The following is a 15,028-nucleotide window of genomic DNA, read 5'->3' as shown; positions in this document are numbered from 1 at the left end:
ACACACACACACACACACACACACACACACACACACACACACACACACACACACACACACAGAGGGAAGCAACACAAGATGACTGAGCTGCCATTTCACCTATACCCACCCCACCCTTTCTCTCGCGCTCGCTCCTGATCCAGCTCTCGCACACCTGCACTGTTCTTCTTTATGTCTAAGAACGCACAAGACACAAAAACAAAAGGACAACGGCCAGCGTGGTGGTCCTTACCTCACCGTTCTCATCTGCGTCTCGTGTTCTGTCATCTTTTATCTTCCTCCTGCATTTTTGTGTAAGGAAAAGAATTGCCCGCAAGTCCGAATATTGCTGCTGGGACGCTTTAATACAGGTATGTCTCTATTTCCTATTAATTTCAAATGTTGTTTCATCAGTTGAAATGCCTTTTTCTGTCCTGACTGTGGTGAACCTAAATATTAACTATGTGAAGACTCATGAATACACAATGGTAAATATTTATTATATTGTCTACTGGATACAGTCTTGGTCATTTAATAATATGTAAAATCATAACTAGTAAAGGGAACTTCCTCTGAAGGAAAAAACCTTTGGAGGTTGATATATATGCTAAGCTGTATATTGTCTAAACATTTAGGTGAATTTAACACCTTTTATACATATTGTTACATATTAGGCAAGGCAAGGCAAGGCAAGTTTATTTGTATAGCACAATTCAACAACAAGGTGATTCAAAGTGCTTTACAGAGACATTAGAAACAAGAACAAATAAAAAGCATGATTTACATATTACATGATTACATATTACCTTCTGTTTTGGAATAGAGTCATACACGTTGATTAAGTGTCTTGCATCAAATTAGCTCTTTTTTCTAAATGTTGTAGAATCTGTCATAGGACATGCACAGCTGAACATTTTATCATGTATTTTGAGCAATGCTGTTTAGAATACACGATAATATCACCAGTGTCAGAGCTCTGTAATATTGTAGATATAGTGTTTGGAAGAACTCCTGATTCCTTTGGGTATCCCTTTAATTCTGCTTGCTCCTGCAACTCTTAGTAACAGTGGTGTATCTTTTCAGACAAAATTGGTGTATGATCCTGAAAATGCAGACATAAAATGAGATCAGTATCTGTGTGTGATCCCATCTGCTGATTCAGCCTCAGATACTCAATCCTCGCGATGTCTGCAGAATAGAATATAACGTACCAAAACAGTTTTGCATTTGGGAGCCAACTTTTGGCAAATTAACTTCCCCTCACTTAGTTTGTTTGCCTTTGTTAAACATCACCTTGGCACATGATTTTCACCTTTGGCAGCTCATTGTGGAACAGCAGAGGTCCACGCATGACGCTTCAACCTCCCACCTCACCAAACACCTCCATGTCAGCAGTTTGGCAGAAAGAGAGAGAGAGAGAGCAGCTTTCACATCCTGTTTTCAAGTGTTTTTGCCAGGCCAGCAGAAACAAGAGTCATTTCTCACTGATGGTACAGCATCTATAAGCACATTACTGCTATCTGATCAATAACAAATATGGAAACTCTCCTTTGTGTGTATCCGTGTTGATATTGTTTGTTTGGATGGTTCTACGGAAAGTTTGCAACAGTCTTCTATTTTATGGAAGTATAATGTTCTCTTTATTGCACGTGCTGTGATGTTTTTAGGGCTGAGCAATCTTTTTTCTTCATCTCACCAGTTTCTGTCGTCACTCTTCTAATAATGACTGGGAACCGCCGAGTTGAACCAAGCACCTCAGCTACCCCTACCCATCTGCCAAATGCAACTACCACGCCAGACCAAAAATCTGGAGGCCACAGTCTTAATAAGTTCATGAGTGAACTTCACAGCATCCACAGTGAGTTCGAGAAATGACTTAATGATAAAATGTATGAATTAACATTTGTAACCAGGAAAATTAGGAAAAAGGATTATAAAAATTATGAATGTGAGCAAGTTACATTTTTTTCTAGCTGCTACGGGGATTTGGTGAAGTATATGAAGAAATTAAGAAACTTGTGCACTATTAAGAAATTTGAACATCTCACATTTCTTATTAGTATTATCGGTGTTTTCCCAGTCAGCTGGAGGACTGGTATCGGATAGCTGCAATGATTCAGTCAGATATTATCCCCTAACAGCAAACAGTAATGCAAGTGATATAATTTCAACAAATATTTTTGAAGGCCAAAGCACAGAACAACATCTAAAATGCCATATTTGACACATTTGCTTTTATGGAGCAAATATCCCACATTAAACATATAGACATATTTTAAATTATATAGATTTAATTTTAAAATACCCTCCCTGGTAGTAGTGCATTACAAGTTTGTGTGACAATCATAGTTGGAAATCATTCTTTTTATATTTTTGTTGTTGTACTTCAGATTAAGTAAGTCAAATGTATTTATATAGCACTGTTTACAGATATATGTTGCATTATGCTACAACAATTAAGAGACAATACCAATAGACAACAACATTAAAACAGAATAAAAACTTAAAAAGAAGAAGAATGTCAACTGAACGCCCAATTTAACAGTATTCTTTTCAAAAAAAGATTTCACTGAGATAAACTGTTCCAGAGCCTTGGTGCCACAGACTGAAAGACTCTGCCCCCCCTATTCTTCAGTCTTGTATGAGGGACAAATAATAGATTTTGAGATATGTAGTCTGGAGCTTTTCCATTTAGTGCTCTGTAGGGAAGTGTGAGAATTTTAAAACAAATTCTAAAATCAACTGGGAGCCAATGTAAAGAGGATAAAACAAGGGTGATGTAAGATCACTTGCCAGAGTGCATTAGGAGTCTAGCTGCAGCGTTTTGTATTGCTTGGAGGCGTGACAGAAATGATTGATCTAAGCCAGTAAATAAGGCATTAGAATAATGTAGGCGCAATGACACAAACGCATGAACAATTTTCTCTAGTTCAGAGAAGATTATAGCTTGCAATTTAGAAATGTTCCTTAAATGAAAGAAACTAACTTGAGTTATACATGCGTACTGCTTGGACAGCCATATGCATGCAAATTTTTTGGAAAATTTACAATTGCATGCCAAATGACAAAAATGTAATCTTGGAGATGGTGATGTCCCTTGAAACGACATTTCAGAACAAGCACTTGAACTATGCTGTGATAATACCATGACATGACAGATGACAACACCTTGCAATATGTTTTAATCTGGATTAACATAACTCCAAATTATGGTCTAAAATTTCCATGGATTGTGCCCTCATAGATAACACTGTAGAGCTGTACAGTTGATTTACAATAAATGCAAAATTCCATAAAGACTTGAATTATCAGCTATTCAACAAATAATACAGTAACATTAAGGTTCATTGCACTATTTCCCAGTGTTCACTTTATGTACTCTTAATTCAGACAATGTAGAAATTTGTTTTATTTCATTTTGCCTTAAAACTATTTTAAGAGAAAACAACAAGAACTAAATTTTTTGTCAAACATTTATGTATGATTAATCTCTGTGCTTTGTGGATTTGCAGTGCCATCATGGGCTGTCGCTGCCCTTTGTATCGTGAGCCTGTGTATGGTGCTGTCCTGCGCTGTGTGCGTATGGAAGAAGTTCCTAAAAAAGGGGGACAAGGGCAAAGAAAAGGACAAGAAAAAGGGGAAAGAGAAGAGTAAGGGAGGTTGTGACACTGAAATGGATGGAGGTTACAATGAGGTAAGCTGTAAAAACACACAGTCTGTCTCCCCCCCCCTCTCCCGCCTGCAGACGCATCGTCCTTGCAATGTATCACAGTCCTGACATCCGGGTCATCCAGGACTACTAAAACTGTCAGTGTGTGTTCAGACATATGGATGTTTTGTACTCCTTCATGTTGTAATAAGAGTTGAACTATGGTGTGAGATAACTTGTTCTGGACTTTAATCAAAGCTGTGTGTCACACATTGCTCATGTATCATCTATTTCTGTGTCTGGTTGTGTGAGGGTACACAACATGCAGAAGGAACATCCTCACAAGTTGTAGCACAGATTACCTGATGTGATGCATGTCTGTCTGCATGCAGTCCCTGAAAGATGAATGTGACAAAGAAACAGAGCTGTCAGATAACGAGCCCAAGGAAGACGAGAAGCTGGGCAGACTACATTTCACATTAGACTACAATTTCACAGATAATACGGTGAGTCCCAGCTATTCACTATGATGCGTTTTGCCCACCATCTGCCAGCTCTCAAAATGTCACATTTGAATACTTTTCTTCTCCCTGTCAATTAGCCAGAGTCTCTTTTCTCCCCCTTACATTCCCCTGTTATCATGTTCCAGCTGGTGGTAGGCATCTTGCAGGCTGCAGAGCTACCTGCGATGGATGTGGGAGGAAGTTCTGACCCTTACGTTAAACTCTATCTGCTACCAGACAAAAAGAAAAAGTTTGAAACCAAAGTTCATAGAAAGACCTTAGAACCCAACTTCAATGAGACTTTCACATTCAAGGTAAATTGTAATACACCAACATAAATAAAGGTCATTTCCCCTGACTAGCAGCTCTGTTATTATATGTGCAAAATGACTGCCTTTAATCATGTTCTCTGCTCTGCAGGTACCATACACTGAGCTGGGCGGGAAGAGCCTTGTGATGACTGTGTATGACTTTGACCGTTTCTCAAAACATGATGCTATTGGAGCTGTGAAGATACCCATGAGCAGTGTGGACTTCAGCCAGTCTCTGCAAGAGTGGAGGGACCTGCAGAAGGCAGAGAAGGAGGAGGTAGGAGAATATTATGACAGGGGGAGGGTGAAGAAGGGAGGATCACAGAAGATGAATGCGTTTAGCTTTTTAAATACTACACAAAGCATTTCAGTCTTAGGAACTCCAGCTTCTTTTACTAATTAATAATTTATGCATTAAAATTTATTAAACATTCATCGAATGTGATACTCTTCTTTTTCACTACTTCTTGTGTGTATTAGAGTGAACGGCTTGGAGACATATGTTTGTCCTTGAGGTATGTCCCTACAGCAGGGAAGCTGACAGTGGTGATTTTGGAGGCCAAAAATCTGAAGAAAATGGATGTGGGTGGATTATCAGGTGAGTTAAGCAGCAAAAACTTTGAAATCATCTCAGATTTAAAGCCTTTGGCAATAATCTTTTTGACCTTTTTTTAGTACTGATAATTTTCATGATTCAGTGCAAACCAATTAATACAAAATCTAAACATCTAAACATATGTCTCTCTGTGTAATTGATGATTTCACCAGGTGCTCTCTTCAAACTCCAGATTTGGTAGTGCTGGCTCAGTTTTGGTCTTCTAAATGCCTTTTTAGTACTGTGCCCACTTTCAAAAAGAGGACAATTGATGTTGTGTTTCATTGATGGAGTTACTGCATCCATGCCAGGCCGTTGGTCTGCTCTGTGACATAAAAACTCCCTGTTCTCATTTCCAGACCCATATGTGAAGATCCACTTAATGCAGAATGGGAAAAGACTCAAGAAAAAGAAAACAACAATTAAGAAAAACACTTTGAACCCTTACTACAATGAATCCTTCAGCTTTGAAGTACCTTGTGAACAGATAGAGGTACACATTTTTAATTGCAAATACAAGCACACAAATACAATAATCAGCACTGATATTTGTGCATCTGTATTTTCATTTGTAGAAGGTGCAGGTAGCAGTGACTGTGCTCGACTATGACAAGATTGGGAAGAATGACGCTATTGGGAAGGTGTTGCTGGGCGGGAACAGCACTGGAACTGAGCAACGCCATTGGTCAGACATGCTGGCCAACCCCCGGCGGCCAATAGCCCAGTGGCATAGCCTTCAACCAGAAGATGAAGTCAATGCACTAATTTCCAACAAGAAATGAAAGCCTGGAGGGATATAAAACTCAGCATTTACCTCAAATACTTCTAATTTTTGTTCCTTTAGAATGTTAAGCAGCTTAACTGACTAATTCTACTCAATGATAACTTGCTTTAGCCATGACAATATCCAAGTCTTTAAAACAGGCTGCAAGCTTTTCATTCCCTCCTCCTGCTTCTGCCTTATCAAAGATGCATCACTATGTACAGTGTTATTAAAGCTAATTACATTTTTTTTTACTTGTAAGTGTCATCTGTTCTATGATGTCCACCAAGCAAATTACACTTACGCAATAGACAAGCCAAAGGGCTGAAAATAGGCACTTGTATGACTGCTATTAAGTGCCTGATTCATTCTTTTGAAATTCATTTAGGTACGTTAAATTTCTATTGTATTCCACTGTAACATTTTACAAGAAAAATAATATCATTAAAGGTTAATATAGTGCACTGTGACTGAGGAGCCAAGAAAGAGAAGCCAAGATAATTTCTAGGCGGCACTTACAGACTTGTTCCTTTGCTCTAGCCAAAGTGGAGAGTGGGAACAGGCCCAAATCTCAACAGGAATGTTTTATTTTTCCTGTCTTGACAGCATTGAAAATTGGAATTTGTCACATTTGCCTTTCTTGTTATGCCACAAAAGTAAACTATGGGCATTTCTAACAGGGACTAGTGATGAACACAGACTTTGTATAGCCATGCAGAATGCTAAAAGAAACTGAAGCAAATAAATTGTTTTAAGCTCGTAATTGCATAAGCCACAAAGTGGCAATTTCTGCAAAGTAATAATGTGCACATACTGTAGTGAGCGCTGTAGTGTTTTGTCCTCATGTATACATAGACAGACAAATAGGAATTCCATGAAAACATTATGGAGGAAGTTCATTTTCATTGAGGAACAACAAGGGTGCATTATTATAAGTGTAGATAATAGCTATCCTAATATATGCAGCTTTAATTATTTTAATAAACTGGTCCTTTAAACAGCTCAGAGGGAAAGGCCTCTGTGTATACTACAAAGCCTAAAGCCCCACAGAAAAATATTTTTTCTCAAATAATTAATTCATTGCCATGCTGCATTTTGCTGTGTTTAGAGAGGTTACATCCATTATAGTAAACAGGCATGTGAACAATAATGATACCATAATCGCTACTGCAGTTACTGACTTTAGGTGGGAAAGCTCAGGACAACCTCACAACAAATCTATTTTTGGTTTCAGTTTTTAGGGATCTGACTTTAAAAGTAATAATAAAAAAAAATGTTATGATTGCTTTGATAAGACTGCCTCTGTATAACAAAAGATTCAAGTGTAAAACTCTGAGTTCGACATCTCAGCTGCCTGAGGAGACCCTGACTTATCCTGTCTATGCAGAACTAACTGGATAATTAAGTTTTACCATGTGCAAAACCCAGAGGATGTTACCTGAAATTAATAAAACATTTAGTGTGTTATCAGTTCTGTTCCCTGTGGGAGATTTACACTAATGTTTGGTGATTTCATAGCTGTAATGAGTGATTTTGCAGCCAGTGCATTAAGAGCAAGTTTTGTTTGGATTCTGTAAGGCTATAGCTTATGAAGCAGTCCATCCAGTGCTAGTGGTGTGGCAGAGAGACCTGTAAGTGTGCCAGCGAAGCAAAACTTTCTATCCTGTCCCCAGCAGGGCTCCATCACTGCTGAATCCCCTCCTTCTAAATCCTTTCTCTCCTCATTTAACAGTCCTTTGGGGCTGCTACAACATGCATCAGCATGAAAAAAGCTGAAGTGTATTAAATTATTGTGAGAGATCCCATCTGGAGGTGCTGAGACTTGCGACGTCCTCCTTTTTGTCTTCACACTAACTCTGTAAACTGCAGATGTCGCTGTAGAGGCATTTTGACCAGAGCTTAAAATCATGGACAGGCCTACCTTTGGCATTTTTCATGGAGTCAACTATGTAATGGTGACATGATATGGGGTTTTTTTTGCAGGCAGCAAGCAACAAAGTGCTGAAAGATACAATTTAAAATAGGTTATTTGCTTAATTGTCTGCTATGTGTACAAACAACAATGGTCCACCCCATGTTAATGACTTAATAATATTTTTTTTCTTGAATGATTCACAGGTCCATATTGAGAATGGAACAATGGCGCAGATTATGACTGTCACCCCACAGCAAGGCAGGCTGGGACTTTTTGTTTACATGTTCTGCTCTGGCTCCATCTGGGTCTTTATAGCTTCCTTCCACAGTCCAAAAACATGCATACTTACTAAATGTAGTAAAAAGATCACAGCTGACACCAGATGACACTGGCGAAGTGTGGTGGCAAGTGCTGTGCAATAACATAGCTTTGTCTGTGTTAAGTGTAGGTTGAAATAAAGTTAACGTGAAAGCACAGATTCTTTGTTATGTGTAGCAAGATAAAGTTATTCCTGCGCTAATAGTCCAGTAAGCAGTGCAGTAATATACACCAGTATTTACTGGTGTAACATCTTCCGGTGTGGCTGAATTAAAACAATTCCTCAAACAAGAGTGGAACAACACTTCTCAAAGTGATAAGAAAGACTCATTGCCAGTTACTGCAAACACCTGATTGCAATCCTTGCTGCCAAGGGTGGCACAACCAGTTGTTAGGTTTAAGGGGCAATTTATGCCTGTTAATAAATCAAATTATAATTTTTAAAAACTGCATTTAGCATTTAATTAGGTTATCTTTGTCTAATTTGTCTAATTGAAATTAGTTCAAATATCTTAAACATGCAAGAAACAAAAGAAAAATTTATTTTTTTTTTTTTTTTTTTTTTTTTTTTTCTTTTTTTTTTTTTTTTTTTTTTTTTTTTATTTGATTTATTTATTTATTTTTGCTTTGATAGCTTTACATATGGTAGCTTTAATGATTTTCACACATCTTTGCATCAGTGTTCGTATTCCTTTTTAGCTAGCTAACCTACTTTTCTGTTAGCTAATGGACTAAGTTTACTTCAGGGCTGTCTTTCAGAAGGGCTTTTACTCCTGTTGTTTTCTTTTCAAATATATGTTTGTTGTTTTTATGGTTTGTTTTGGCTAATAATGTGTATATAACCAACTTTTGTGAACTGGACTCTTAATTCGAAGCTCTCTAGTTCATTTCCCCCCTGCTTGTTTCTCTGTTTGTGTCTCTGACAAGGGTCCCACCCCACAAGTGATTTTACGGTACATTCAGGTGAAAACCTCTGTTATGGAGGGGCAGATTTGTAGGCTCACACGGAGGCAAACGGTCAAGCCAACGTCAGCCTGCTGGCTGAAGATGCAGTGATAGAGAGCAAAGCAACAGGCTTACCTGCGCAACAGGTGTAGGCTACTCGTCAGCTGGTCAGGAGGGGGGGGCTGTCTCCACCAGGTACGTTTTACAGGTACAACCAGGCATCGTACCGGTTCAACAAACACCCTGAACTCTTTCCTCTCGGGACAGTTGAGATGCACCGTTAACGTTTCGGCGAGACTTCCTTTCGGACTCTGAGATGAACTTAAAGTGGACAGTGAAACGATTTCTTCTTATGTCGTTTTCAGTCTCCCACTTGCTGTTACTTGAGGGTAAGTCAGACACATCCAGACTTCTGTAGATGTTAATGTTATTGATATTATATGATGTATTACAAGTATGAGACAATATTTACATAAATAAGCCACAAAATCCTTGAGGTCTTACAAGTTATTTTCGACTCATCTCTCCTTTCTTTTATCAGTATTAGCACTCACAGATGGTAATACAATTTTACAACTGTCTGCTTAACACGATGTACACTTTGAGATGTATTTTGATTTTACACCTATAAGATACCTTTGACTGAGATGAGTAAGGCAGAAACCTTAATGCTGATTTTATAACTTTGCATTTAGGAGTTCAGAGTCGACTTTCAGTGGCAGAAGGAAGACCACAGAGGTAAATAAAAGAAAGAATACTAAACATGTTGCTGTCTACTAATAATATTAATACAGTATTAATACATTAGATGATACAAATGAAAAGTCATTTTTTTCATATGTCATTCTTACACATTGCTCTAGGGTGAACATGATAAATGCATTTACACTTCCTGTATGGTGTATATGACAGAGACAGTGTATGAGAGTGTGTGTCTGTGTGTGCCTGCACATGTGCGTGTGAGAGTTCAGTACAGAGAGGTTTCAAGTCTAAATTCAAGTGGTGTAAAGTGCACTTAAGTCTCCCCTCTGACTGTTTCTTCCCACTAATGTGCATGTTTGTGTGTGTGTGCAGAAGAGCTAATGCACTCCGGAGGAAACGGGATCTCCTCGGGGAGGAGGTTTGTACACTACACCTAAGAGAACCAGAGGAGGTCAGGGCACCCACATGCGCACAACACCCTAACCGGCACAAAGCTGTCTTTGTAGAGAATGAGACACACTCACTAACTTGTACACTTTCTCCCACTCAACTTGACGCAACTGTTATCTTACAGGAGCAGTTAGAGCAGTGGTACAGAAACATCAGTGTCAGCGATGTTGTTAAAGCTTAAGAGTTATTTAAGGAACTACTCTTAGCATCTGTTGTTTACTCTTTTCCAAGACGTACAGACCATTGCTGTCAGAGGGTACTCTGTCACGCAGTATTTTGCACAACTACACAGCCAGAGATTCCTCTTCAGGTAAATACTCCGCCTGTGAAGTGATTCCAAATGCATTCACGGAAACTTAACACTCTTTACCTGGGCAGGCTGGAATGATTACCCTTGATTTTGTCTTTCCCAGAATACTGCGGCTGCCTCAATGGCGGCTGGTGTCAGGAAGGTGGGGTGTGTGACTGTGCCCAGTTCCAGGCATTGGGAGACCGCTGCCAGATCAGTGAGTAATCCACCCATCTACATGTCTTCCTTCAGATTTGTCTTATAACCACACATTTTTGGTATGCAATAAACCAGCTGGCTAGCATCTTTGGTAACAATATCCTTTTTTAATAACATAACATAGTCAGTCTTCAAGAATTTGTGAATGTGCTCCACAATCGTTCAACAAATTTTAATTAGCTGTACACACTCCAGCATTAATTATCAGATTTTCCCAGATCTCTTTCTCTCTGTCTCTCCTTTGTTGATACAAATCCACCAACCTCCATCTCTACTAAAACCACCCACCCATACACACACACGCACACAAAGACTTTACTCCCTAGAGGAGCTGATATAAAGTCACTTGAACTTAGGTAATAGGGTAAGGGCTGAGTGATGGAGTTTCTGGTTTCTATATTGTGAACAGGCTCCTTATACAGCATATCAGGAGATCTGAGGTCACAGTGATTGTAAAGACATTTTTCATTTCAATAAAAACTAATTTAGTGTTGACAAATGGTCGAAGGCAATGCAGTTCTTTAGAGACCACCTGTGACTCAGCTGAGACTTGAGGAGAAACCCTGAAATGTCACTGACAAGATAAAAAATATGAATTTTAAAAATAAAACACCACTACAGAAAGAAAATATGAAAGAATGTCATGAGTTCAGGTTTGTCATGAAGGTAATAAAAGCTTCACCCAAGAGAAATATCAAGCTCTCCCACCGTAACAGATTATAATAATTGAGGCAACTGAGCTATTCTTCAAAAAGTACTGAATAAAATTTGAAAATTATATTTTTTAAGCATTAATGTCTGAAATTGAAGATATGTAAAATGAGCCATTCATGTCAGAGTATTAAAATCAGAAGATGTGTTTGCTGTCAGCGCAACCCACCTCCTCAGATTTTTGGGAATGGCCCTCGGCAGCATCTTGGCATATCCTGCTATGGGGATTTCCTCTAACAAAGAGCTTTTAGAAAATTCAGGAGTTCATTTTCCTCTGATAAGTGCAATGAAATAGAACATGATGAAAGGCATAACGATGATAGGTCAGTTCATTTGTGTCACTATCATTACAAGAATCTTGTCTGACTGAAGTGCCCATTTTTCCTCTCAGTACCTAACCAGGGCCAGGATAGAGATGGGATCTGCAGGTCATGGGGTCAGCACCACTATGAAACATTTGATGGAATATATTTCTACTTCCCTGGAACCTGCTCTTACATTTTGGCCCAGGATTGTCACTCAACTACACCGCAGTACACAGTGTGGGTAAGGCTAGTAATCAGTCTTTACTCTATGTCTATATATTAGCTTCTTGCTACATTGCCATGTTTGCTGTTAAAACAAAGCAATACGGAAGTTTCTTAAATAAGCTAAACTGCAGTGGCATCTGACTGCTTGTACTGAATAAAATAACAGGTAATAGGAGATCTGTAAAGGCTATAAAACAGTCATGTGGCAAGGTCTTAAAGTGTCTGTGTTTAGCATACATTATTAACAACTATCTGCTGTCAGCACAACACCGATGTGGCATATTTCTTTGTGCCATTGTTTTCTAAAAACTCAACAAAAAAATTGTTTTACTAAGGACAAAAAAATGTTTTTAATTATGATTAAGCTTTTCAAAAAAGGTGCCAAAGTCATTCTAATTATGTCTTTATCCTTGCAGCCATATATTATTAGATAATAATAGTCTGCAAAATTTGAGTTGTAGCTTTAATAAGCCCTTGTTCATAAATCGGTATGCTTTTCCCTCTGTGGCTCTTATTCCACTTCTATCATTTTCTGGTGTTTGTCAGGTTCACAACAGCAGAGTGTGTGAGGGGAGTGTGTATTTATGTCCGAGAGCTCTCAGTCTGTTCTTCCCAAACGAGGAGGAGATCCACATCTCGGGATATCGGGTCCACCAGGGAGGTCGCAGGTGCATATGAGTGTGTGCATGTACGTGTGTGTGTTTGTTAACTGCAGAGGTGTCAAAATAAAAACTAAAAAGGAAGGAAGAAAGAAAGAAAGCATTTGCTCGCCATCCCATCTAAACCTACTGTAAAATCGATAGAAGACTATAAGTAAGATTTTCAAAGACCTGACGTCATCCAGTGCTCTCATGATGTCTCTGTCTCTGTATAATGTCAGGTTAAGTTTGCCACAGACTGTGGGCGGTGTCTTTATTGAACGACTGGCTGATTACCTGCTCGTGAAGAGCGTGTTTGGCTTCTCTTTGGCCTGGGATGGAGGCTCGGGCGTCTACCTGAAGATGAGCGAGGAGCACCAAGGCGCCCCTTGTGGCCTGTGTGGAAACTTCAACAATGTTGCTGGTGATGACCTCACCACTGCTCGCGGTAAGACCGGCCTGACTGGCGACTCATCCTCTTATCCCTTCTCTCAGCACCCACTCATCATAATTATTGTTATTATACACTCAACACTGATTCTGGCCAATTATAGTAGCAGTGGGACCTGGGGAGTCTAGAGTGGAAGGACAGGGGAGAACTGGTAGTTTTGATTTGAATAGCTGGAAGAAGCATGGACTTTCCTCATATGACCTAGTAACATGAACTACGGTGCCCCGCTTGTTTGGGAGGAGAGATGACCAGTAATGTGGAGATGAGCCCAAGGAAAGACAACAGACAAAAAGGAACCAACTACAGCGCATTTCTACACGCACATATTTCCTCTTAGTGCCTCTTATAATCAGCCCTCTTTTTTATGTCTCATGTTATTGTGTTTAATGAATTAAAGAAATAATTTAATGTATGTTTGAATGAAAAATCTACTCCATTTTTACTCTGTGTATGTGTTTTTATATATTTTTATCTTTTGTCTGTACCTACGTCATGCTGGGTATACCACATACAGCTGCACATATGTGTTTACTTTAGGTATTCGGACTGATGAACCTGCACTGTTTGCTAATAGCTGGGCAGTGGACCTTGCTCATGAACGAGCCTGTCCCTCAGTGGATCTTGACTTTAGTGGGCCCTGCCAGTCTGAGTCAGACATGGATGTAAGAACCACAGAAGCAATATTTCCACTTAATAACATGTGCAAAGACAAATCAGGCCCACCAAAGTGCACCATAATAAAACCTTTTTTAGCAGTGTTAATTTTTGTTTACTTCTGGTGGTATATTATGTTGCATATATTCATACCATACTTTATTTGTATGCAGGATGCTATAGAGAAATGCAGTGCGCTTCTCTTTTTCCCCTTTTTGTCCTGTCATGAAAACATCGATCCCAATCCCTTTGTTGCCAGTTGTGTCTCTGACCTTTGTGTGTAAGTAAAAGCAAGCACACTGTCGAGTAGATACATTCAACCTTTTGCTTGAGTTGAAACTTTATGCATAGAAAGCAGTTCCCCGAAAACATTTGATGCATGTTTTCAGCTCTGATGATGAGGAAACTTTTTGTCGAGCCTTGGTGGAGTACACCCGAGCATGCTCCCATGTTGGATATCCCGTAAGAGAGTGGAGAGACAGCTTCCCTTCTTGCAGTAAGTAATGGCTGCTGCTCTACGATTTCAGCGGAAACATGAAAACTTGTATAATGTATTTAGTGCACACTTGTGTTCTACTTTTATTGTTAAGCCAGTTGTTTGTGTTTATGCTCAGATGACGGCTGTGAGGAGAGTTTTGTGTATAGAGACTGTATCAGCTGCTGTCCACCTACCTGTACATTTGAGAAAGAATGCCTGGGAACCAATCTGCATTGTCTGGATGGCTGCTACTGTCCTGATGGTATTCAAAGAACCCCCCCAAATTTTTTTAATGTCTCTGAAATTGTTGACTGATCTCAGATCCTTGCATGCAGGTCTCATCCTGCAGAATGGAACATGCATTGCTGCCTCTCAGTGTCCATGTGTTTATCATGGAACGTCATATGTACAAGGACAGGTGCTACAACAGGGATGCAGTGTCTGGTGAGTGTGGAAAAGTGTTACTGTGTGAGAATATAGCACAGCCAATGTGTTGCTAACTGTTTCTGTTTTGTTTTTTCAGTGTGTGCATGGGTGGTGTGTGGAACTGCACTGAGAATAACTGCACAGGTGAGAATCCCATCGAAGACAGCCAAAGAAGAAATAATGCATCCAGATTTAAAAAACAAAAACACTCTTCTCTTTGTCTCTTCTTAGTTGAATGTTCAGTGGTTGGGGACGTGTTTGTGACGACGTTTGACGGAAGGATGTTTCTCCAGCCAGGGGCGTGTCAGTATGTCCTGGCAAAGAGCCGCAGCAGCAGATTCACCATCACACTACAATATACTACTTGTGCAGAGGTAGCACGCACAACTACTTTTGCACACACCTAACAAGCCTGCAGTGTTCCTTTAATCCAGATATAACTGCCCCTTCCGTATAAATGTGTGTCAACAGCAGCAGGTGTGTATTCAGTCAGTGACAGTAG

General features: G+C 39.4%; 2 protein-coding genes across 2 annotated transcripts in view; both read left to right on the top strand.

The window, feature by feature from the left end:
• The first annotated feature begins 3,443 nt into the window (after nucleotides 1-3,443).
• On the top strand, nucleotides 3,444-5,838 carry LOC102211378 (synaptotagmin-1-like). The gene is made up of 7 exons (XM_013910103.1): nucleotides 3,444-3,673; nucleotides 4,021-4,134; nucleotides 4,278-4,445; nucleotides 4,552-4,719; nucleotides 4,923-5,040; nucleotides 5,397-5,530; nucleotides 5,613-5,838. The coding sequence occupies exons 1-7, from the start codon at nucleotides 3,536-3,538 to the stop codon at nucleotides 5,817-5,819; spliced, it is 1,047 nt and encodes a 348-aa protein (XP_013765557.1). The 5' UTR covers nucleotides 3,444-3,535; the 3' UTR covers nucleotides 5,820-5,838.
• A 2,903-nt stretch (nucleotides 5,839-8,741) lies between these two features.
• The window catches only part of otogl (otogelin-like), a 28,919-nt gene continuing 22,632 nt past the window's right edge, over nucleotides 8,742-15,028 (top strand). The window contains exons 1-16 of the mRNA XM_013910038.1: nucleotides 8,742-9,367; nucleotides 9,674-9,716; nucleotides 10,053-10,098; nucleotides 10,362-10,440; nucleotides 10,544-10,636; nucleotides 11,741-11,895; nucleotides 12,426-12,547; nucleotides 12,760-12,965; nucleotides 13,506-13,630; nucleotides 13,796-13,902; nucleotides 14,012-14,118; nucleotides 14,237-14,362; nucleotides 14,436-14,544; nucleotides 14,624-14,670; nucleotides 14,758-14,900; nucleotides 14,998-15,028. Of these exons, the coding sequence (XP_013765492.1) occupies nucleotides 9,295-9,367; nucleotides 9,674-9,716; nucleotides 10,053-10,098; nucleotides 10,362-10,440; nucleotides 10,544-10,636; nucleotides 11,741-11,895; nucleotides 12,426-12,547; nucleotides 12,760-12,965; nucleotides 13,506-13,630; nucleotides 13,796-13,902; nucleotides 14,012-14,118; nucleotides 14,237-14,362; nucleotides 14,436-14,544; nucleotides 14,624-14,670; nucleotides 14,758-14,900; nucleotides 14,998-15,028 (1,612 nt within the window). The 5' untranslated portion in view covers nucleotides 8,742-9,294. The remainder of the gene's footprint in view (nucleotides 9,368-9,673; nucleotides 9,717-10,052; nucleotides 10,099-10,361; nucleotides 10,441-10,543; nucleotides 10,637-11,740; nucleotides 11,896-12,425; nucleotides 12,548-12,759; nucleotides 12,966-13,505; nucleotides 13,631-13,795; nucleotides 13,903-14,011; nucleotides 14,119-14,236; nucleotides 14,363-14,435; nucleotides 14,545-14,623; nucleotides 14,671-14,757; nucleotides 14,901-14,997) is intronic.

This window comes from Pundamilia nyererei, unplaced genomic scaffold (genome assembly GCF_000239375.1).
Source record: "Pundamilia nyererei isolate P.nyererei 1_Seehausen unplaced genomic scaffold, PunNye1.0 scaffold00035, whole genome shotgun sequence".
NCBI classification, from domain to species: domain Eukaryota; kingdom Metazoa; phylum Chordata; class Actinopteri; order Cichliformes; family Cichlidae; genus Pundamilia; species Pundamilia nyererei.
Note: the sequence above shows the minus strand (reverse complement) of the source record. Positions and strands in the feature narration are given on the sequence as shown.